Raw genomic sequence first — 24,690 nt, 5'->3', positions numbered from 1 at the left:
ACTGAGCAAAAACCACTTCTGCAAAGATGCTTTTACTTGCTTCTGTGCAGCAGTCCTTTAATGCAGGTCACATAACACTAACGGCATAGGGCACGACTCACCTTCACATACTGACGGAGGAAGAAAGGGCTCATATCAGGTGGAGAAGAAGTAGTGTGAGGTTTCAGGAGCTGGCTAGTGGCTACAGGCTCCTCATCATTCTGCTGGCTTTTCCAGTACTCTAGCAAAGACTTCAGCACATGCAGGCAGTAGTCAACAGCACCAGAGCTCAACAATGCAGCAGCAGTGGCACTAGAGATGAGGGAGGAAGACTGAAACAAAGAGAAAATGGATTACTAGAGCACCTGAGAACCACCATGTCAGAAGAGCAAGGGAAGCTGTGACAATCAGATGGCATTTGCTGACCATATGGATAAGAGAGCGTTGTTTTTTTTTAACGAAACTTTACAGGCAACTTTTAAGTTTGCGGTTCGTTTGAGGTTGTTTTTTTTTGGTTTTTGTTTTTTTTTCATGTTTATGAAAAGAAACTCAAACATTTACAGAGACTCTTTTGAACAAGCGCTTAGTAAAGGAAAACAAATAAAAATCTCCTCTTAAGTCTAATCTCCCCTCGACACATGTGCCAGAGGCCACTGAGCTATGGATTAGACGACTAGGGCTTTTTTTCCCTTTTTTATTTTATTTTATTTTTTTTTAAGTTGGGATTTCTATTTGTTTATCTGGGATTTGGCCAGCTGAGGGTGAATTTTGGTAGAGAAAGAGTCCCTGATGCAGATGCTGCTCAGAGGCTCTGCTCCACCCAGGTATTGCTCCACCTGCATTCTGCAAGACGATGAGCTTTGATTTCTGTGGGAAGCTCAAGTGAATAACAAAGGCTGGAGAAAAAGCTACTGTAAATAAAACTATTAAAGCAGCCCTGTAAATCCAAACAAACCCCACAGCTCATAAGCTCATTAAAATTTGATGCAGTTCAGACTAAATTTTTTAACCTCTATGCTTTTTTATTAATCTCCTTCCCACCACACATACTGCTTTTTATGCCTTATTACTGTACCTTTTAGCAACAAATATCTAAGGAATCCTCTTAGCGACTTTTACGTTGACACAGCAGCATATTGCTTCCCAATAATATTACAAATCCTTTTAACCCCTTCAGCACCAGTAAGATGCAACACAAAATCTACCAGAGCATTTTAAATAACATCACTAATGTTCTGCCCTTAGCACAGAACAAACTGTGCATAAAAAAAATCCAGTCATCTTCCCGTGTTGGTTTCCTCTATCTGAGTTACAGCAAAGATCTTTATTCGTAAGTCAAGAAACATTACAGACCCATCACAACTTTTTCCAAGCACTTTTAACTATTTTTCGGTTTTACACCAGCTATTTTAAGTAACAGCTTTTATACCATCTTTGATGAAGAAAAACTCCCCAACCACATCACACTCCTGAAAAAGCATTTTGAAGAATATACCTCACAAATGGAAGACTTGGATCCTGACTTAGTTCTGGACATGAACACACTAAGCAGCCTCATTACCACCAAGTGTACTTCATTCACAGGAGAACGTTCATTTTTCTTAGACACATCCTGCAAAGAGAGAGCTTGCTTACTTACAGAGCTGAGCATCATGTCCTAAGCATCTGAATTTCAGTGCTCTGATCTTCACAAAGCATTTCTAATTTAAGCTCAAACAGTAATACTAAAAAAGCAGCCCAAATTCCTCAACTCCTAAGACTAGACAGTGGCCTGGGTGCCAGAGAAGAGTTACAGAAATGGAAATGTATACATGTCAACCGTACATCATTGATCAATCAAGACTGTTTTAAGAGCTGAATTAAAGGCAAGCAAGTTTCCGTGCTCACTTGCTAATGCTGGAACCAGGCACAGGTGAGGTTTTTTCTATGTTACGTGAAATGAACTAACAGAAAAAATTCCTGAGCACATCCATACAGCAACTATGTTTCTATGACTCCAATGCATCTAATTCCTCCACGGGAAGAAACTTTGTCTAGAAGGAGCAACTGAAGATCGTGTGCTCATACTACAACTTGCCTTTTTGTCCATGCACAGTTCTGCAATCAGCTGGGAGAGAAGGTTATCTAAAGCTCCCTTGTCTTTCTCATCATCTCCATCTAGGTCTGTAGTGAGCATCAGAATAACCTGGAAATAGAAGTAAGAGAATTAGCAGAAGACAGCTTCCATGTTTTCAAGATAGATACAGACTATCTTTCACAAAACCTCTGCACAGCTTTTATCTTGATTAATTCATGTTCTATCCCAAATTCTGCCTGCAACACTACTCCCTAGTGTGAATTTTCAGTACAAATGTGAAAGACCCTCCCAAATATACAGAGGTTCAAGGATTTTATCCCTTAGGCTCATCAGTTAAAAGTAACACCACGTTGAGAAACGGTATATGCGTAGCAAAACTCTTTGGGTAAGGAATGCTGTGCAACAGATTGAACACTTTAGAGAGGGACTTGCACACTGTGACCAGGAAGGAAAGATAAAGGGAAAAGCATGTGCAAACAAAAACCCGAGAGTAGTAGCAGTGATTAACTATGTGATTAAGGCTTAACTCCTGAGCCCTCCTCAGTTACCTGCATATAAGGAATGGCCCGGACTCCTCCAACACTCCTGAGCTGAGGTAAGTTTTGCAGCAGCCTCTCCAGCAACATCAGTCGGACCATGTGCAGCCTAGGAAGTCAGAAGGCAGGAATCAGACACATTGCAAAAAATTTTAGCCCCAAGAGGATTACCACCAGAGCACTGCAATTTACCACAGACACTCAGAGAATCACAAAATCTGAAGGTGATCACATTAACACAAACAGAAGCAGACTCCCTCAGACTTTACACTTAAGCAGTATGAAAGATGCAGAGCAACTCAGACAATGGACACGTTTTTTTCTGCAGAACCAGACTGCCTAGCATGACTACTTGCAGAGTTTAACTATCTAGAAACTGAAAATCAGTATCAAACTTCACTGTAAAATGACTGAGCATCTGTTCCCACAGAATGGAAGACTGCAAATCTTTCCCAAAGTACTGAGCACTTCTGTACATACTTTTTTCCCCTGAACGCTGAATTTCACAAGCTTCCCAGAGTTAGATTCTAGCGATTCTTCTGTTTAATAGGCTCCTATCTATTTTTTATCACTTTGTAAAGGTAGCAGTTTTGTGGGACACATTACGTAAGTGTAATGTTACATGGTGAATGCACACAGGGAGGCACTTTGCAACAACAGTTTGCTCTATTCCGTTTCAGACACAAGATCGGCTTTTGATTTTTACTGTCCAAAGTTGCAAATCACATTCCATGAACTTCAGCACCTACAGTCCACTCCTCTACAATGACCCTGCACAACAGACGTGTGATTTTTGAAAACGAAAACAAAGCCTCTTGCCTGTTGCTGGTGTGGACGTCTCCCTCTGCCTCCCCTTCCCCTTCTGAACCATCTCCTTCTTGCTGGCCTGTGGTAGTGCTGATGGCACCTGTGCTCGAGCTCACACTACCTGGTCCAGCCGGGTGGCCTTCAGCTGTTGTGTCCCCATAAGCACTACTACGGCCAGACACTGAAAAAGAAACAAAGAAGAAGAAGAAAGGGAAATACAGTATCAGCATAAGTGCACGTGCATCCTGCCTTCTTCCTAGAGACCAATGAAGTTGCACTACCCTTTGGAATTATGGTTCTAAAGAGATTATGTTTGTGGTTACCTTCAAAATTTTAAATGGCATCTTTCCATCAGTGCAATATAACACCCCCGGCAGTGTTTGTGACTCAAATCTTTGTGGCACAAATTGAGTTGATTCTACAGCAATAAATTTAAACTGAGTCAGAAGGAGGGTGTTCTATACAGGACAGGCAGCGTGGACATTGTTTTTGATAGAAGTCTGATTACTGGCAGCCTTTAAATACATTATTTAATTCTCTTTTGCTCAGTTTTACGTGGGTATCAGTCCCAAGCAAAAAGCAGAAAATTACTTCTATCCCATCCCAATTTACGCTGCAGTATAGTGAATTATTTTATTCTTGCTCTAGGCTACTGCACTGTGTTATTTATTACAGGCCAGCAAAAACTACTATTCCACACTTCTAGAGAACTATGAAAGTGAGCAAATATTCCATCTGTAGGGCACATTGGTGGTAACTGCAAAACAATGCATGGCATCACCTATTTAGAACAGATTTCTTCTTTTCCAGGGATTATCCACCCCACTTAATGCTGGTAAAGTCCTATTACTGTAGAAATCAGATATACAGACACGAATCCAGCAAGAGATGCTCACCACTGTGCTCACCAGCCACCGAGTCCACCGCACTGCCACCGCTCTCAGAGCCCACACTCCCACCATGGTCAGCAGGTGAAGTCCTAAGAGTTGAGCCATCTGTTGCAGCTGTGCTGCCTTCATCATCAGATGCTGGAGCTAAGAGAATAAAGAGAGCTGTTACAAGTAAAAACACTGTTTTAATATAACTCCAAAAGAATTGCATATGAAAGAAAAGCCACAAAGATTTATCTTTTGGTTTTGCGTCAATTTTCAACTACAAGTCAAAAAGGAATGTGGAGTGTTCATCAGTACACTTAAGACTGCTAAGAACAGTGGAGGGGAGATACCTGAGAAGGAAACCTTATTATCAAATTTACAAATATCTAATTTACTTGAATGGCAATGGCTGGTTGTTTATAAATGCAAAGGAAATACCAAGTATAATTTACTTTGTCTGCTTTATTTTAGGAGGAGGAAATCAGTTCCTCGGAACTCCATAATGAAAGTCTTCCAAAGCAAGAAAAAGTCATAAATACACTATTAAAGATACAGGAAGCAAATGGTAATAACTGGTTCTTCAAAATCTTATTTACAAATGAATTTTAAATCATTATTTAGGTTAAAATTATATATAAATTTATTTATATTCCTCGCAATGAACAGTTACCTGATGCTGTTGTATCTGAGAGTGTTCCGGCATCAAGAGATGAAGAGCTTGGTGCTTGGCCAGACAGTCCTAAACTCTGGAGTCCAAGTGCACTACTGCTACTCCCTGCAAGAAGAAAACAAACAATGAGTATCTTCCCACAAACAAACTACGTTAACTCTGGCCTTTCATGTACATTTCATAGTTCTACTACCTTTCTTTGTTGGTGGTCACATCAACAGTTTCTGCTCTGCTTCTTTCCCAGTTTCCTCATATCCTGTTCACCTTTCTGACTACCAATAAATGCTTACAACTTACCTTGCTGATCTTGTTGCAGGCTCAGGGCAATAGCCAATTCCACCATTGTTTCATCATCTGCATCTGGAGGAATATCCAGCATGGGTGGGAATCCCTCTGCTCCAGCCAGAAGAGCCTCCAGGGGAGAAGGGTTCCCGTTATTCACATTTTCAGAAGTCTCCAGAACCATTGATTCAGACTGCGGAGAAGAAATACGAGAGCTTTTGCCAAACCACCACCAGCTAATGGAACACTAAGGATTGATTCATCGTAACTAAGCTAAACCCAAGTACCTAGCAGACTTCAAAGGCTCCAAAGAGAAGTACTCTGGACTTACCACCATCTCAAAGTCCCCATGATCAACTTCATTTTGCTCCTGGCTTTCTTGTCGGATATGTTCACCATTTGCTATCCCAGAGCTCTGCAGCTTGTCTTCCGCATCGTCGTCGTCATCATCATCTTTATCTCCTGAGTTAAAAAGGATTAATTCACAAATGCACTCTTTCCTTACATATCATGAACAAGGTAATCAGTGCTGAGAAAAAATAACTCGTCCACTGCTTACTAACAGTTACCAATAGATTCCATGACAGCTACAATTCATATCAATACTAAAAGTATCTCTCGAATGCAGATTTGATACCCTAATTTTTGTCCACACATATTTTTGTTACTGATAACGTAGAGGCTTGAAAATATGCATGTATTACTATATTACTGCAGCCTCAATAAAATACTCATGCTTTGCTGCCACTGAAATCAGAGTATCTCAGAGAGGTCTCCCCTTTGAATTCTAGGATATCAAAGACAAGGTGAATATTTAAAAAAAAAAAAAGTTTTGTAGGGAGGCAAGAGAGAGGGAAGAAAGGAAAACAAAGAAGAAAGACTAGTTTTATCCTATTTAAAAGACTACTTTTTTGGGGTCTTTTCTGACAAATGAAGTAGGTCATGCTCATTTAAAGACAAAGATGAATGGATTTTTTCATACCCATAGGAGTATTACTGCGAGGGGAAGATGGCAAGGTGACATGTCTCCGTTTGTTCCTTGGTCTCAGTACTCTGATCAAAGCTTGTTTGCAAGAAAAGCTCACTGCAGGATCCTAGAGGGTTAAAAGGTAATCATTAAACTTCTTAAGCTTTAAGTTCTTATTCACTGTATTTGGAAAGATGCGCAAAAATACACTTGCGATTGGTCACGATTCGTGTAAGGCATATGTCACTGCCCATCTTCTAAATTCCCTGTTTCTCCCAACAGCCATAAAGCAACACTTATTATTACACATTAATGCATGACAAACATTATTAAGATACAAGGAGAGATGCATTTCTCCTTCATCTATCTCTGGCTGTATGTTTTTGGCTGCAAGCCTCTATTTTGTATTGCCTCATCTTACCATTTTACCTGTATTTTACTCTTGTCATGTTATTCATGTTATGGGTTGATACAGAGCATAACGAGGTTACATACTGGGCAAAGTAACATCTGCATGTAGATCTTGGATGCTGTATGGATACAATCCAGTTCACATGTGCAGTATCCATGGATAATATCCACCAAAGCATTGACTGTGGCCTCAACATGAGTCAGACCTAAGGAGGAATAAAAGTAGGACTGTAATCAACTACCTTTCCATTTCAGCACATCGATCAAGATGCTGCAGGAAGCATCTTTTACTTGTAGACCTCAAAGCACAATGCTCGTGCCACAAAAATATTGAAGCTTCAGTCCAAAATGAGCTTAAACACCAATCTTGTATAGAATATGGAATATTGCATGTGCCATATATCAGCACCGCTGGATATCCCCTAATGCCAACATAATCACCCATGAAGTCAGACATAAATAAATCAATCATCAGTCTCTTTTTACTAGTATATACACCTATTTTTGAACAAAAGTTTTAGAGCAGAATTCAGAGATATACCTTATAAAGCATGCATGGCATCATTGACAACTTAAGTCTAGTTTGAAACAAATAATTTTCTGTTTACAAGCTCAAAATAGGCTTCCTTAAAACACACAACATTGACTATAGCAAATAAAGAGCTAGCATACCTGGCAAGCAGGCAGGGGCGAGGAATGCATTTTTGGGTTTCGATGCATGTAGCTTCCAGAAGTGGTTGACCAACTGGGTAATAAATGTGCAGCCTTCTCCTTCAGCATGTTTCTGGGCTTCTTGCCCTTCTTCACTCTCTGTACAGATCAAAGAACAGCTGTCATACTTGTGCAGAGCAAAGCATTAATAAGCAGGGAAACACCAAGTGTATTTGAAAAAGGCTTTTGTTAAGAGGGTCCTATGTCTTCATTACAAGGACCATCTCAGGCCTATCATATTTCAAATATGACCCTCTCACACTGAACCAGATACCACAAGACATTTTCAGTTACCACAAGAGAAAGCTGAAGAAAAATCCAGACTTGTCTACCTGTTTCCAACTGTGGCAGCTTTGACTCCGTATAATGGACCAGATTGTTGGGTCTCATAATAGCAATGGATCGAGCAGTGATGACCAACCTCTGAAACACTTCAGGATCAAGGTCCTTTCCTTCCTTGGTTGAGGAACTCAAATACTGAATGGCTTTACTTAGCAACGCTTGATCCTGTAAAGTGAAAGATAACATAGGCAAAGAAAAACAACAGACTGCAGAACAGCAAAACAGCTGAAATACAACCGCAGGATAGCTCACGGAGACATTTGCTTTAACTCTCTTTGCCAGTGCCATCTATAAAGAACAATAAAAAGTCACCCAGTAACAACAACAAAAAAAGTCTGTCTGGAGAATTCATTTTCATTCTTCTTTCCCTCAGGCTTAAATGCAGACAGGATGACCAATGTATAACCATTCAAGTCGTTAGCAAGGTCTACCTGCAGGCATCTATGCATTCACTGCAATTATGTTAGCACAGTCCAACCACTTCTTACCCTAGTATTTTCCTATCACCCTAAGTCAGATGCCCGTGGAAACAGAAATCAGAGCTACTGACACAGTTTACAAACAAGCTTGCGTTTCAAGATCCTGATTCCTCTAGATTGACTGCTATTATTTCTCAACAAAATCTTCAAAAAGCATTTTAGCTAGTGAAACTTCGATGAAACACAAATACCAGCAAGACAGGCAGCAGGAGCTAAAGGCAAGTTAGCCACCAGGTTTACACTGCATGGAAAAAGTGCTTTCTACAGGCAGGCTGCACCTCAAACATAAACTAGCAAGTTACTGTAGTTGCTGAAATCTTTGCACCATTTTACCTTGTGGTTATGGTATGCTGAGCGGCTGGTGTGCAAGCTAGCCAAGAGACTCTTGGTTTGCTGCTGGACGCTGGAAGGAGCTGGCATGGACAGGAGCATGGTAGCCAGTTCCTGAGCAGCCACCTTATTCTTCTCCTGTTCCCAAGAACAGACAAAAAAAACATTCTTCAGTTCACTAACTGTTAAGGTGATGTGTGAGTCCAATTTCTCTGCAGGCTACCTCCCCTCCTTGCACTGAGCATGCAAGCTTCTACCTTCTTGCAATACAGTTTTGATAACCCCTCAATTTATTACTTGACATTTAAAGAACATTTCACTTGCCTAAACAAGAAAAGTCCTTTTGAGATTTATAGGCTTCTACCCTGATGTTTTTGCAAACGAGGTCACTCTACAGCACAAAAATCCCACCAGCAATAAATGCAAATGCCAATTGTCATTCTAAACTAGTTTCAAATGCTTCTCGCTAAGTCAACTTTCAGATCAGTGCTCTGAGCAAAATGGATGCGGCTCTCTTCCCTATCAGGCCCCCAGGGCTGCAGGAGGTGCTGATGATCTTGCCCCTCCTCCCCCATCTCTGAAAGCTCAAGAATGTATTCAGAAAGTTACTTGCCTTCTCGTTGACTGGTCCTACAGCAAAGCAGCTTTCCAGCGCTTCTAAAGAACTCACTACTAGCCTGAAGGGAGAAAGGAAAGCAGGCTTGAGTACAGCAACCCTCCTCTCGCCTTAGCACTTCGCTTTATGCAGGCTACAGTCATGAGTAGCTCAGAGACAGCTAACGAATGCCAAGTACAAAATCAAAGCATGATAAAACCTGCCACAGGCACCATGCATATCATTTCATTGTGTTACAGACCAGAGTTAAACCTGGCTCACGCTCACAGACAAACTTAGGACTGCTTTAATAATCCACAGCTGAAAGACAGGGGCTTTTCTCTACCAAAGAGGATAAAACACTTCCTTACACAGCCTGCAGCAGGGATAACTTGGATTGTCTTGACAGTACCAATTCACCATGGCCCACAGACGTACGTACATATGACTGCAGATCAAGGGTTGGTATGACACATGGGAAAAAGCGTAACCGACTTTTCTAAGGGAGCAAGATTCTACTCGCTTGCTATTTTCACACAGGTTGCTCTTTCCAATTTGGAGTTTCAGCGCAAAGTACTCCAGAGGAAAATTAACTCTGAGCACCAAGTATGACCCAAGCGAGAGATGGATGCAAAGTTTTGACAGCAATAAGGCAGGCTAGTAAAATACTTGCCCCAACTGAGAGCCTTATTTACAACTTGCAGCAAAGTGCTGACTCCCTTGCTGCACCACTTCACATCTCGCAGTAGAACTACCTGAAATGCCCTCTGGCACACCAGAACGAGCAGTGCAAGAATACAGGAACAGGGAGGGAAGAGACAGCATTAAGGGGAGAAATAACAGTGTAAGACTGGATATGAGATAGAAGAAACAACAGTTCTCTGGTCTGGTGGTGATAAATAACATTGAAATCCCCCCTACCCTCAGTCACCCTTCATAAAGCTAGTAGGGAAATATAAGTGGGAGAAAAAGACGTAAGGAGGGACAAAGCAAAAAGGAGTCTGTCAAACAAGCAACAGTTATGCTGTATACAGAAAAAATCTGCAAACCGCCTCGTCTTTACATTTTGCTATATCATCTGCCATGCAATGACCAGAATGTAAAGAAGCAAATGTCACTTGGAAAACAAAAAAACAGTCAACAAAAGCCACATCATGTGTCTGTCTCTCTGACACACACGCATTCGTGCAGAGAAAAGGATGGCATACTAACCGGTCCAGGGTGGTTAGGGACTCAGTTTCAGAACTTTGGGGGAGCAAAGAAAAAGGAAAAAGAAAAAAAAATATGTGTAAAGCTCACAGAAAAACTCCCTAGAACACATCCTAAGCAAAAGGCAAATTAAATAGGGAAATCATGAAGCTGGGAGAGCAATATATCCAGTAAATCTAAGCACGGCTCTTTCTATTTGGGCAGCAGACACTTGCCTAATAGCACAACAAATAAAGGAGATCCAGGCCACCTAGCACAGAGAAGCCAAGCACATTGCTTAAAGCACAACTGAAGGTTAAATTTGAAGTACAGACACCAAACTTCTGAAAGGAAAGCTGCCTCTTGCCTGCCATTAGTTGTTCCTACTCAAGAAGCCCTTTATAAGGTAACCACACTGCGTTCTGTAACATGTAAGTAAAAATAAAAATAATAATTTCTTTTGGTTGCAAGTTTTTAGGATATAATTCCACTGCTTTCAAAAAACAGAAGGTATGCCTGTGCATAGAGAGACATCTTGTGGAGATGCCACAGCAGAGAAGGGAAGAAAAGAGAAATTATGGGCAGGAAAAAATAGGTCCAAATAAGTCCTTCAATTGGATGTATCCACTACTTCAAGCTCTGAACCTTTACGTGAGAATTTCAGCAAGACAATCAGCCATGACTTACTCAGAGTCAAGCAGCATATACCTCAGAACGCTCATTTTTCAGCAGCGCTAGTTCTATGACCTGTTGCCCTCCTGTCCTTGCTAGCTTGCCAGTCTTTCTACAACCCTGATGGCACAGGCTGTATGAGCTCAGAGAAAGAAAATGGGATGGACATATAAAAAGTTCCCTTTCGTCTGTAAATATATCCCCAACTCACCCTTGTGCTCTGACCCTCAGTATGGATATGGAAGGGGGAAACAACACTTTCTCCACCACAGTAGTTAAGCCTGTAATATATGGGCTCTATTCCTAGCCTGTTAGGAACCACACATCTAAAGCAAGGTCACACACAAAGTCCTCCTCAAAATGAACTGAATGTCAGAGAGGCCTAAACTTTGTGAGCTCCAGAGAACGGAAGAGGGCTAACTTGAAATGAGAAAAAGCGCCAAGAAAGCAGAAATCTCTTCTAGCTCTTCAAGACTCCTATAACAAGTGAACTGAGCATACAAAGCACGCGCACGGATCTATCCCTCTCATCCACCAGATAAACCAAGAGGGAGCACAAAGTTCTCCTTAGGAGATAATCACTCACTTTTCTGTTGTTTTTATACAGCAGTGAGAACAGCGCACTAAACTCCTTAAGTTCTCCTCGTTTTGAAAGGCACATGAAGGTACCTAGGTGCCTTCTAGAGCAACTATCCATTTTCAAGGAGAAATAAAAGAAAGACTGCAGCGATACCTCTCCAGGACAGTCCCACTGGCAGCAGCCGGGGTAGTTGACTCCGTGTCTCCAGTACCATTCCCTTGATTTAGGTTTTGGGGACAAACATTGCTCACTGAAGCAGATGGGAAATCCTCAGGGGGCTCATCAGGCCATCCAAACTGCTCTTTGGTTTTGCCATAAATTTTTATGGAATCCATCATCGTGACTCCAGCCGGATCCACAGAAGCCCCAACTGTGGTGGTGAGAGAAATTTTTTAAAGACTAACAAATGTTTTTCTTTTGAATAAAAATAAGCACAGCCTCTTAAGGCGAGGACAGCAATTGTGCTGTGTCAATACACGCCCATCCTGACAGTTTCATCTCCTTTTCAAGGCCACTTCCCTTCTCTATTACCTCCACCCAAAATTCTTGAGCCGAGCTACTGCGTGTTCATCTGCTGCAGCAAGAAACTGAGCCCTAAAGGAACAGCTATTAGGTGTGCGGGATCTGCCCCCAAACTGTTTCTGAGGTCAGGTCAAATGAACAGCTTGTGGAAACCCTCCCTACTCTGAGCTGAAGCAAAGTAGCTGCAACATGCCTGAGCAAAACCAACAGGCAGTCCAAGCAAACAATTAACAATGACTTACTGAAGATAGTTAATTTTTTGTCAGCTTGCAAGGCTTCCTCGCGAGTGAAAGGGAAGTCAAACCAACGAGCCCTGGTCATATTCAGCTGCATGGTGCGGCCAAATATCTCCAAGTACGAGGGCGCTCTCTCTATTGCTTGTGTGCCAATCTGGATCCGCATGCCTGTCATCACCATCGTACTGTTATTGTTTGTAACTTCAATGGTGAAACCCCCAGGCTGCAGAAGACAAATCACAACGGCATATATCAGTCTAGACAATAACGTCACCTGGAAGTCCAAGAGAATGCCCGAATTTCCCCATTTACCTTTGTGTTGGCCACATACATGCCAGTGGAATTGAGACGGTGCTTTATCTGCTGAGCATTGTAAACCTGCAGCAGGTCATTGCCTCCAAACTCCACATCTGTGAGCTGCTGGTTGTGTTCGAAGAAGTCAATAGGGAAGTTCACTTGGCTGGATGTGCGAGTTGCTACAAGAGACAAGATGGATGTTTTTGGCAAGAAACATTCTTAAGAGGCAAAGCTAAGATAAAACAACAGCAAAATGAACTTGCCTTCTTTGGAAATGCCTGTGCTAGCCAGATAGCTATGTATTGTTACAGACATCAGTGGGAAGATTTTACCCATACTTTAGCCGATGCTTAGGCCAGCCCTGAGGTTAAATGATCGTTATCAGATGTGAATGTCTTAAGTATCTACACGCTGCTGATCAATCTTCACATCTGTATTTGCCACTGCTAGCTTACATGAGATACGTGAGAAGTCCCTTACTAATTGCAGCTGCCTTGCGCTTGCGAACTGGCTTCATGATGCTGATGACGCTGCTAGGCTGGAGAGAGGGCTGCAGCCAGTAGGAGGTATTCTCTACATTGGCCATGTAGATCCTCAAGCTGCCATCTTCACACAGGAGGATCATAGTCGTCCTCTGCTGTTCGTTGCAGGCTGTGTGTCGGATGGCCACCATGTCCTGAATCTGCAAAAGCGAGCAATGCAAGTCAAGGAAGGGACCTGACAACTGCTGTTCTTTGCATTAAAAAGTCTGCAAAGGCTACAGATCTTGTTACTGGAACAACAAGAGACTACATGTGAAGGACCAAAAATAAAGGGAACTGCAACAGACCTTTGCTTTGGCTGGCAAGGTTTTAATCTCCTGGATAAGAAAGGTATCGGGCTTCACCATCACCACCAGTGGGACACCTGTGGTTTGCTGAACACAGCACACCAAGCCAGGGTGGTTCATGACTTCAGACCACTGACACAGTGCCGGTGAAGTCTTACTCCCACCATTTGAACTGCAAGAGATGAAGGGCAAAATGACACTGATTTAAGAAGCAACAAGTGAAAACACACAAAAATCCACCGCCATTAAATCAGTTAAAGCTTCTTCCACAGTAGGAATTCAAATCACTGAACAACTAGGAACATAAGTACCCAGTTTATAGGTGAGAAACCTGAGACAAACTGTCAAGTGGGCAAAAGGCAAAAGCATCCCCATACATGGCCCTGATCTCTCAAGGAAGCCCTAAAAACTCAAGGTAAGTCACTTACCTAGTAATATTTTATACCCAAAGCCAAGAATGTAATTTAAAAATGGCTTTCAGCTATCTTTTTAAAGCCCAGCTCAGGTTATCAGACCAGATGACAGAACGCCTTTTTTCTTGCCACATTCATAACGTAAGAGATTGGTTTCCTGCTAGGGAGCCTGAAAATAAGCCTTAGTATGCACAATGCACAAGGTCCACTGCAGTACTGGTGCCGAAAGGAAACAAAGGCTTCCTGCTTTGCAGCCTCCATGAGGGACGCTAATCCCATCGGTTCCAGCTGCCGCACAAGTCGCAGCTCCACACAGTGCAGCATGGCTGCTCTGAAGCCACCTTTCTGCTGTGAAATCCTAGTGGGAAGAGATGCATACGCATCCCGCTGCTGAAAGAGTCAGTTCTGGTTTCAAATCATTCTGATAGTAGGCCAGGAGCAACACGCAAATTAACAAGAAAACATCATTCAAAAAAGAGGAACTCCACCACAGGCTTTGGCCATTTGGAACTCGGTTATCAATCAGTAATATTTATTACCGGATAGGAAAACCTCAGGGAAGCCTTGCACCCGAGTCTCACCTCTTTATGTTAATTGGGAATAGCCGCTGCACTTCCAGATTGGCCCGGCTGATGGTGGCTGCAAAGGATTTGCCTTGACAATAGCTGAAGAACAACATCTGTAGGACATGGGAGTAATACACTGACACACCACCTCCGGCTACCTGGCCATTACTGTCCTGTAGGATCAGAGAGAAAAAACAACATTTAAGATAAATATGCATCCTCCAAAACACTCTCAAGCAGTCAGGCTTTTAAGTTTCTCAACTGATCAAGTTATTCCAAAAGCCCTCTCCCCACCAGTAAGAGAGAACAGCCCAAGATGACAATTTTCTGAGCTAAATTCCGTGGTGAACTCATCCATCAGATACTTCAAAGGCTTTTGAATGGGATACTGAGATTGCATACCCGTAGGCTGCAGTTAGAGCCCTCAGCTACCACATCTGTGTGCTTGAACGTTGTATGACAATCTCACATGGAGCGCTCCCCATGTTCCCAGCTCATGAAAAGAGCTTTCCTGTGGGCCTTCTTCTCATCTGTTTCCCTGTTTCGGAGCAGGCTGGGGGAAAAGCACTGAGTAAAATGTGGATGGATTTTAAAAGTCACCTGTATGCATAGCATGCCCCAAGACTACAGAGCTGCTATAGACCAGCTATGGACCAGATACAAAGGCTCACTCCATCTCTGCAGCTTCAGCAACGGTCAATAACTTTATCCATTCTGGTTACTGCACCTCTGGAGAGCCTCAGGCAGAGAACAGCACTGCTCTAAAGGCATCTCCCTGCTGAGATATCCTGCTGGGCATAACTTCACAGCCAGCCATGGAAAAACATGCTCCATTTCCTAGATGAAAGGATCACGGGGGTTCATTTTTATCCCCACTCCCTTTCACTGCAAGGGTATTTCTCTTAAAGGAACGCCAAGCTTATTGATCTAGATGAGGGAACTTCAAAAAAAGAAAGAAAAAAACCCTTCTGCCTTCAACTCTAAGACTAATAAAAGAGAGAAAGACGCTTTTCCTATACTACAAGAAAGAGAAGTCACCAGTACCTTTAGGTCCTCATGATTAACTTCAAGCACATTGGTGACGTAGAATGGTCCATGCTGGGCACTGCTTGCCTCTTCCATGAGCTGCGTATAGATGTACCCAGCAGAGGACATGATCACTATTATGTTCTTTCCCTCCTCATTGAAGAGGAAAGTGACGTCCCTGATTTTGGAACTGGGTAGCAGGAAATAGAACGTTGGGCTCAAGGCATCCACAGAGAGATCATAAATCTGTGGGGAGAAATCAAGAAAAGAGTTAACCAATAGGATATTAAACAGTCTTTTTTCCCCCCCCCCACAGTTCAAATGGATAAAAATTGAGAAAGGGAATGCCTATATTACAGATTATAGTTCTTTCTTTTTTTCCTCTGAGTTCTTTGGTACTGCCTTCTCTTACATTAGCCAAACACCACAAATTTACACCTCTAATTTATTTCTAAGAATATCATCTTCCTCTACATACAACTCATCACGAGACCCAGGATCTAATGCCTGAAAGAAGACAACCACAAGTCACCAGTAGCTTATGGCCAAACATACCTTCACAAAGTCTGCAGTCACAATAGCAAGCTCTGTTTGAGATCCTGGCAGCCACACAGCTTTAATGATGAAATTTCCCGTGGCTAGTTGGGGATGAAGTACCAAATGGTCAGAGACTGATCCAGAGCTGCTGAATGTTAACACGTGGCAGTCCTGGAGTAATGAAAAAAGTAGTATTAGATTAGGTCAAATATTAGAACAAAATACTTGTATACCTATCAAGCCAAGAACAGAGTTAAAAGCTGGCATTCCTCTCAGCTTCAGTAATGATTCATACAGTAAGAATTTAAAATTCCTGCACTTAATATGAGTGACATTGAAGTCAGTAAGAAAAAAAAAGTCTAGTCCAGATGTTTCTTAGATAAAGAACAAATCTGTGGATTCTAAACTGTGAAAGCTGAATCCAAATTTGGGAGAATACCAAAAAAGGTGTCTTTGCTACAAAATACTCGTTACAGACTAAGGCACTTCAAGTTTCACATGGCTAAACCTCGACCCTTGTCTCTAAGTAAGTTTGACCTAAAACACTAAGAAGTATTATTTTGAGGCATTGTCCCATTTACAGCATTATTCATACATGTACCATTTCTTTTACTTCACATATCTAGTAAAGAAGTGATCCATGAGCTAGAATTAGTGACAGATCTTTGGACCTGGCTCTGAGCTAGCTCCTTAAAAGAAAAAAAATACGTATGGTTTTGAAATGAGGTTTCCAAGGGCCTAGAAAAGGGTTAGTGAGACACTTACTTTCAGTCCACACACAGCTAAGTAGTCCTCCTTGCAGGGATTTCCAGTTAGACTCAGTACAGTAAAAGGAACAGGTGCAGAAGCAAGGCGCGTGAGTGTCAATTTTCTTTTGCTGGAGTCTGCTTGTTTCAGCAGAGCTGAGAGCTGAAGGACTGTAATCTGCAAAACAAAATGAGCTTAGTTACCCAACTTTAGAATTTGGGAGAAAACCTCATTTCTATTTCAGCTCTATGACTGTGTCCTTGCTGTTTTCACCACTTCTGCTGCAAAAATGCTTTTCTCTGAAAAATTAGAGGTTATTCTAAGCCATACAATACTTGACAGAAGACACAGGTTTGAGGACAGGTGGCCCAAATCACAGTTTGTTGTTCAGTGTTTTAAGTCCATTTCATTTTCCTTTACAACCCCACAGTTAGAGAGTCCTTACAGAATTAAAGATCTCACCTTGCCCTTTTCATGACTCACAGCCAGGTGCTGCCGACGTCCATGTGGGGATGACAGCACACACATCGCCACCCGCCTTAGCACGTGAGCGCTGATCAGCTGCCGGATCGTCTGGCCCTGATCACCACTGTAGTTCATACGGACATTCTCAAACGCACCTTCTTGCGAACCCAGAGTTGGGACCTGAGCCATTAGTAACAGACAAAACATAAAGAAGCGCATCACTGACTTCTTCTGCTTAAAATCTACCCGTAATCTAATTACTGATAATAATAGCCCCTTTAGTATCATACCATCAACTGATCTGTCATTTCTACTGACTTGTCCAATGTATGCAGCTCATTGAGAGCCTGCTGGGCACGACTGCTGCTCCCCATAGCTGAGGCTTGCTGGAAGTTTATCTGAATGGCATCCGTTAAGAAATTCAACATCTCCAGCACCAAAGGAGCAAAGGAGAAGTTGGCCTACAAGAAACAAACATCACAAGTGAGGCTCAAGATGCTCCTGCTGGGTCCTCAGAAGATCTGCATTTCAACCAGTTTTCAAAACCTGAAGCCGCCTCTATGATCCCTACTGTCCTAAAGACCCCCAAAATCAAGTACCGTGACTGATAACCAACACAGTCTGCCTGAGATCCTCAACATAAACCATGTACCTTTTAACAGCTAGCTGATAATTATACCTGGGACTGTAATTCCTCTCGACAGCCCTCAACATTTCTACACAGGCTGCTCTTCTTGGGTTTTTCTTCATCAGGGCCCTTCCCCTCACTGATGGTGACCTTGGCTTTCTCTGCAGGAGAGGTGCTTGCATGTCGAATGACGCTCTCAGGCACTCTAGGCTCACTCTGGAAGGCAGATTCCTTCATGGTAGAGCTCATACCACTGCTGGGGGTTCTCTTCACCAAAGCCTGCAGATGACACAAATGCTAAAAGCTCAAACCGGACTCAAATTGACCACTTACAAAAAGAATGTAGATTTCAATGGCAACAAGACTCACGCAATTTCAAAGAAAGAGAATTCAATTCTCTTAAAACGCATTTTTCAAGAAATAAAAACACCCAAGTATATGGAAAGCTTTCATGTTTGATATAAAATGACTTTGTTGTTAGGGGAAAACATGGGAAAAGTAGTATCTGACAGCTGCGCAGCTTAAGCTAACTTGAAAATGCTCTAACAGTAGGTGGAATCCCAGCAGCCACTAGGACAGAGATTTGCCAATGCACTTATTTAGTTATTTGGTGCAAAAAAATAAATCACCAGACAAACTGTAAATTAGGAGGCTTCATTGTAAAGCCAGAGCATTGTAAAGCCAGAGCCTTCAGATCTTAGTACTCTTATCATGACAAAACTTACTGCAGAACATAAACCTCTGCAAAAGACTTGAAATACCCCAGGAAATCACAGCTTGAAATTTGACATCACAACTTGAATTTTGAGATCAAGACACTTTACCAGGCAACTACCATCTTCCTTTGCTCCACAGTCACAGAAGAACGATCCGTATTTGGCATAAGAAATCTCATGATCCTTGTGACAAACTTTAGCGCAAACTGTGCAAACGCCAACCCCATCAACCATCTTGCAAGTGTGACAGTGATACCTGCACAAAATAAGTCAGATAAGTCATTAAATACAGTGCTTCAGGAAGACTCTACAGACCGCATTGTTTTCTTCTCAATGGTCAGAAATATCAGGGTGAAATTCTGACCATGAGTTTGGAGAGACTCTTACCAATGTTGATTCATGAATTCTTTCTGCGTAATGGTGAAGGTACAGAGTTTATTACAAAGAGAATCTTCATCCTATTAAGAAGAAAGATGTTTTAGTAAGGTCTTAGAACTGCACAGCTTCAGTAAAGGCTCATGGTACAGAATACATTCCTCATATGTTACATGGGCATTTTAAGAACAGTGAGTTTTAGCACCACCTAGCTAAAGTCAGGCAACTGGTATGAAACCACACAGAAAGAGGAGATGGTGACATTTTATAGTAAATAGAAAGAGTGAGTCGAGAAACAGAAAACAGTGACAAAATAATATTTTGGGATGACAACATTTCAAAAATGAGTTAACAGCTTTCTTTTCACCCAACAGTACTTAAAAGCCTAATCTAAGGTGTGTACTAATACAAAAGCTAGTAACTGAACAACAAATAGGCTGGAACAAACCCATCTCACTGCATTCTTCCTCTCCATTTTCTATAAACACCTTTTAACTGTTTTTGTTTGTTTTTGACATCACATAGTCATATCTAAACACAAACAACAGATATTCTCTTCCAGATTTGAGACTAGGGTTCTTCACTCAGTCTCACATTAGGGATAAAAAAAAACCCTCAAACTATAACAAACAATTCTGACCTGGAAGATGCAACATAAATCTTCATCTCATTTGCAGTATTAACTGTTGACTATCACCTACCGAATCTTCAGCTTGAGAGTCCTCCTCCTCCACTGCCAACTCTTCCACCCAGTCTGAATCCACCTCAATTGCCCGTTCTTCGCCATCAACAGAAAGATGACTTGGTCCTTGGCCACTGGTCTGGCTCAGTGCATTAGTGACATCAGCCAGGTAAGAAACGATATGGCATGTACACTCCAGGATAGTTACATGCTATGAAGTAGACACAAATGAAAATGAGAGGCAACACTTAAATCCCACTATAGCTCCTATAAGGCAGGAAAATATAACGCACACATTCCTGACCATTTTGTTTTCAAATTCTCCCTGCAATCAAAACAAGACAGCTGATACAGCTGCTGCCTAAGATTTATTCCTGCCAATTAAACAACAGCCATGTGTCTTACCTTCCCCTGCATGACGTTGGCATTCATTTTTTCTACCACATTCTTTTGAGACAGGTATTTCTTGCTGTAACACAAGACAGCAGAGAAGATCATTGCTACTAACAGTCTTTGGGAAGTATAAACTCAGTTCCCACTAACAGCTCCAAGCATTTAGCTTGCTCTAGATCAGCGACAGGAAATGTATCAATGCAGTAATTACTTAAACTATAAAGAGTGGAAAAGACAAAGAAATCACATGGTTGTTCTTAGGCTAGTCCATGTCCCACCCACCATCTCAGGCACTCTGTATCCCAAATAACAAATAATAAATTACAAAATAAGCGTGTATAAGTAAACATGCGCTTCTGTCCACCAATAATCAGAGAAGTCAGTTTAATTGATGCAAATGAATGAACAGCAGTATACCATTTGTTCTTACCATCTGCCTAGCCAATCAACAGCAGCACCATGAAGCTGGAGGTGTCCTGCGCCTTGTCCTGCACTGGCCAAAGTTGCCATCACAACCATCAGTTCAGGAAAGCCTGTGCCATCACCATTGGCCAACATTTCCGTTGCCATTGGTATTAGAGTACTCAGCAGAACAGTGCACACGCCTTCTCCCACTTGGCTAATCAAAAAGAAGAAAGTTTCAGATGCTGCACACCACCCGCTGAAAGTACAGCTAGGGCCTACATTGCAAGAGCATTGACTCAGCAATGCCTTCATGGGAAACAGCCATTCCTCGACCATTTAATTTGAAAGCTGACAACAGTAAGCCATCAGCAACTCAACTAATTTGCACATCTAGAGAGTAAAACAAAGGAACAGTGCAAAAAAGCAATGACAAAGGCTGTACTTCACCTGTTTTCCCGAACAATGTAAGTTGTCAAGAGCTGCAGCAGTTGCCTGTTCTCTTGGACAATGTCCAGTTGATCCGAATCTTTGGGTGGGGACATGGTCATCCTGGTTAACCAGGCCTGGAGACGCACAGGCTCCACACAAGCCAGCTGAGCCAAAGAGCCACAAAGTCGCAACAGGCTGGGGTTAGGACTCTTCTCAGCTGATGGAGAAAATTACTAGTGAGTGACAATTAACATGTTTGAAGATGGCTTTCCCTTTTTAACTGATCCCAGTCACATAAAACATTTCCTTGGAACTGGGACCCAATTGCAAAGCACCTGTCTTCTCCCCTACTTATGAAAAGTAATCAGCTATAACAAGCAAATGTCATTTCTTCAGGATGCAGTACTTATTTCCTGACAGGCATTATAGGAACACGAGCACAAAATGCTCACCTACCACCTTCTCCTCAGACTTAAATCATGTTAATCCCTCTCTAAGGCTAAAGTTAGCTGTTACCAATACTGAAAGAAAAAATGGCCAAATAAACATGGACAGCTTAAGAGAGGAAGTGAGAAAAGAATGAGCAACACACAGAAATCACAGGGAACTATTATGCATGAAGATGTCATTCCACTTCCTTTTAGAGCTTTTCTTTCAAGCATTTTCCTATTGCAGTCTCTCTAATACAAGAACAGTAGTAAGTGGACAAGGGCATAACAGGGAAATTCAACACAATCACTTACTTAGCTGGAAGAGTTTGGTGAAGAATTTCAGCACCCTGTTGCAAAACTTTGCTGAGAGGTTTTCATTGGCTGTTGCCATCATGATCTGGACCAATTCTCCACTGTATGAAGACGGAGAAAGTAAGTCAGCTTTGTAAAAGATCACCCATTCCATTTTTTTTCCCCACTTGAATTTCATTATTATCTATCCTCACATTTAAGATTGGTAACTGTCTGTACTAACACTGCTCAGCAGCCAAGCCATAGAAATTGCTTTCAGAAAACAAGCCAACTCTTAGCTCAAATTAAATCCTGCAAATCTCAAGAGCTCCTGAATAACATATCGTCAAGCTCCCCACGTGAAGTCGTAAAATGGTTTGTATGTTTCCAAATCAAGGTGCAATACTTTCTTGCCTCATTTTCCCTTCAGTGTTAAACAAAGTAAAACAACCAGCCACCAGACAGCTTCAGTTTTGAACTGCTGAACAAGCGAACAGCTTTCTTCTAATAGGATAAAACTTTCCTCCAGTTTGCCCCTAATATCTTTTCACAGCATTGTTGTTATGTTTCCATCATAATTAGTCTTCGTAGTTCTAAGCCAGGCCAATGCCTGAGAGAACCTGGGATTTTGCAAGTTGAACTGTACCATCTTACAGACCAGCATCTGCTGGTACCATCTTACAGGCCAACTGCATCCTGGACTGCAATTAAAAAAGGAGTGGCCAGCAGGTCGAGGGAGGGCCCCTCTACTTTGCCCTTGCGAGGCCCCACTTGGAGTACTGCGTCCAGGTCTGGAGCTCCCAGCACAAGAAGGATGTGGAGCTCTTAGAGCGGGTCCAGATGATGGCTACAAAGATGATCAAGGGGCTGGAGCACCTCTCCTATGAAGACAGGCAGAGAAAGCTGGGGCTGTTCAGCCTACGGAAGAGGAGGCTCCTCATGGCAACCTTTCAGTACTTGAAGGGGGCTTATAAAAAAGATGGAGAGCAACTCTTCGTTCAATCAGACATTGACAAGATGAGGGGAAATGATTTTAAACTAAGAAAGAGGAGATTTAGATCAGAGGTTAGGAGGAAATTTTTCACTCAGAGGGTGGTGAGACATTTGAACAGGTTGTCCAGAGAGGTTGAACACCCCCATCCCTGGAGGTGTTCAAGACCAGGTTAGCTGTGTCCCTGAGCAACCTGATCTAGTGGGTGGCATCCCTGCCTATGGCAGGGGAGTTGGAACTAGATGATCCTTGAGGTCCCTTCCAACACAGGCCATTCTATGATTTCATGATCTCTCAAAAATCTCCTTCCAATGCCTTTCCTCTCACAAGATCCCCCATTGCTGATCACTACAAGGATTTGCTGAATATTTTACTTGGAATAACAAAGATCTAGGTCCTCTCCCACACAGAAAGTCTTTTCAAATTCCTGCATTGCTTGAAGGATATACTATCCCTATGCAGTCTGCAATGTGCTGCATTAACATCCTGAACGAGTCATCGGTGACAAGCTAAGAGAAAAGGGAAGAGAAAGTGCTTGGCCTATAACTTTCAAGACAATTTTACCTTTCTGAAAAGAATTCCTCCATGGCTTTTCGGGCTTGGCTACTCTCCAGCTGTTTCTCCAGATGCTGCAAGCATTCCTCCAAGACGGACTCATCCAGGCCACTGAAGATGAAAAGACACATTGAAATAAGAATATATAAGCACAATATCAATAATTCTGAGACAATAAGTGATCAATTTTGCTAAAACAATTCTAACAAACCTTCCACTAGCTAAAAGAAGCTCTCCTTCCAAGAGATAGGAGAAAAACAATTGATTAAGAAACATCGCATTAAGTCCAACAAATCTAACAAATGATCAGAAAAAACGTGGCACACACTGTAGGCAAGTTACACAGTTAGAAACCTAGAATAATATAGCCCTTTCAAACACCTCACAGTACAAATTCCTCTAAATTGCTGCTCTTTTTACACTTTAAGTCTCTTTTAGTGTTACTGCACCCGTTCTCTACTGTGCTCATCCCCACTCCACAACACATACTGCAAGTAAAATCCAATTACTTTTACATTCTCTACCAGAAGGCACAGTAGATCTTTTGAATACCATCCATCTGGAGAGAATGAGCGTTAAAAAGATGCAGTATCATCACGTCTAATAGTTTTATGTTTCAGACAGGTAGAATCAACATCTGCACATCAAGCTTATTCTCTCTATATACACAGCAAGTAAGGGGTAGGAAACATAAATCGGGCTAGTCTGCTACGATAGAGCAGGGATTAGCCATCCTGATAAATAACAAGAATAGAGGCAAAGGAATATAAAGCAAGATAGGTCAGCATCTCTGACTTTGATTCTGTGCTTGTATTTACATAACCTTCTATTTGCTTAAATAAAAAAGCTATACTTACATATGTATGATCTATCCAGAGTTAGAAGAGATGATTAAAATTCACGCTGCCTAAACTGCAACACTGAAAATTCTGGTGAAGTGAATGAAGTGTCTTACATTTTTAGTCAACAAGTATAATAGTCTTCAACAGATAAAAAAAAAAAAAGCTGATTTTTTGCCTTTCTGTTGCGCTGCTCAGGAAACAACAACAAGCCACACAGTCCATTACCTGTTTGGATCAGAGTGATGCGCCAGTATGTTATAGCATCCTGTGATCAACTTCTCATAAACACGTGCCAGGAATTCATCTGATTCTGCAGGACCCAAGATCCTTTCTAGGGAGTTGCTGCTTATTTCTGCCACGCTCTCTGTGCTGGTCTCCAAAAGGAGGGGCAACAGGGAATGAATCACTTGTGGTGGGTTCAAATCCTCTGACCAGCTTGAAAAGAAAACAATTTAATTATCTATATGATAAAACACAGAAACATCTTTACTGGGTAAATCGTACGTCACACGAGTAAACTCTAAGTCTGGATGGAAGTCTGTGACAAAAATTCTTTTCAGAAAGCAGGGATAAATACAGTGGGTACAGCTATTTTCCCCTCTGAAATATGGTTCTCATTTAGAAAAACCTACATGTTATTTTTGCACGTATACATACACCTACAGCACTCTCCTAGACAGTCACATTATCACTTATATTAGGGCTTTTGGATCTGTCTGCAGTGTTGACAACTACTTTGTTTGAGACCATCTTTGTGTTAAATCCCTAAGAAAAAAATAATTCTTTCACTTCACTGCCTTCTTATGCTTTGAA

At 41.8% G+C, this 24,690-nt stretch overlaps 1 protein-coding gene across 6 annotated transcripts in view; it reads right to left on the bottom strand.

Annotated features, from left to right (window-relative positions):
• Positions 1-24,690, bottom strand: part of UBR4 (ubiquitin protein ligase E3 component n-recognin 4) — a 78,007-nt gene that overhangs the window by 34,398 nt on the left and 18,919 nt on the right. Inside the window, exons 29-65 of one of the 6 annotated variants that reach the window (XM_040533955.1) lie at positions 24,103-24,312; positions 23,045-23,146; positions 21,511-21,611; positions 20,786-20,984; positions 20,364-20,552; positions 19,946-20,009; positions 19,560-19,751; positions 18,871-18,941; positions 18,592-18,739; positions 17,819-18,046; positions 17,430-17,600; positions 17,137-17,319; positions 16,693-16,851; positions 15,946-16,098; positions 15,409-15,636; positions 14,380-14,537; positions 13,386-13,557; positions 13,037-13,238; positions 12,572-12,735; positions 12,266-12,482; positions 11,655-11,871; positions 10,274-10,306; positions 9,080-9,143; positions 8,470-8,604; positions 7,648-7,822; positions 7,277-7,414; positions 6,689-6,810; positions 6,209-6,320; positions 5,558-5,688; positions 5,242-5,419; positions 4,945-5,049; positions 4,296-4,451; positions 3,412-3,580; positions 2,605-2,701; positions 2,057-2,164; positions 1,475-1,591; positions 102-311 (exon numbers count right to left, since the gene is read on the bottom strand). In XM_040533955.1, coding sequence (XP_040389889.1) covers positions 102-311; positions 1,475-1,591; positions 2,057-2,164; positions 2,605-2,701; positions 3,412-3,580; positions 4,296-4,451; positions 4,945-5,049; positions 5,242-5,419; positions 5,558-5,688; positions 6,209-6,320; positions 6,689-6,810; positions 7,277-7,414; positions 7,648-7,822; positions 8,470-8,604; positions 9,080-9,143; positions 10,274-10,306; positions 11,655-11,871; positions 12,266-12,482; positions 12,572-12,735; positions 13,037-13,238; positions 13,386-13,557; positions 14,380-14,537; positions 15,409-15,636; positions 15,946-16,098; positions 16,693-16,851; positions 17,137-17,319; positions 17,430-17,600; positions 17,819-18,046; positions 18,592-18,739; positions 18,871-18,941; positions 19,560-19,751; positions 19,946-20,009; positions 20,364-20,552; positions 20,786-20,984; positions 21,511-21,611; positions 23,045-23,146; positions 24,103-24,312 — 5,578 coding nt within the window. The remainder of the gene's footprint in view (positions 1-101; positions 312-1,474; positions 1,592-2,056; positions 2,165-2,604; positions 2,702-3,411; positions 3,581-4,295; positions 4,452-4,944; positions 5,050-5,241; positions 5,420-5,557; positions 5,689-6,208; positions 6,321-6,688; positions 6,811-7,276; positions 7,415-7,647; positions 7,823-8,469; positions 8,605-9,079; positions 9,144-10,273; positions 10,307-11,654; positions 11,872-12,265; positions 12,483-12,571; positions 12,736-13,036; positions 13,239-13,385; positions 13,558-14,379; positions 14,538-15,408; positions 15,637-15,945; positions 16,099-16,692; positions 16,852-17,136; positions 17,320-17,429; positions 17,601-17,818; positions 18,047-18,591; positions 18,740-18,870; positions 18,942-19,559; positions 19,752-19,945; positions 20,010-20,363; positions 20,553-20,785; positions 20,985-21,510; positions 21,612-23,044; positions 23,147-24,102; positions 24,313-24,690) is intronic. The other 5 variants (XM_040533956.1, XM_040533957.1, XM_040533958.1 and 2 more) reach the window with 5 other exon arrangements.

This window comes from Cygnus olor, chromosome 21 (assembly GCF_009769625.2).
Source record: "Cygnus olor isolate bCygOlo1 chromosome 21, bCygOlo1.pri.v2, whole genome shotgun sequence".
Classification (NCBI taxonomy): Eukaryota; Metazoa; Chordata; class Aves; order Anseriformes; family Anatidae; genus Cygnus; species Cygnus olor.
The sequence above is the reverse complement of the archived record's forward strand: the minus strand, read 5'-3'. Positions and strand labels throughout refer to the sequence as shown.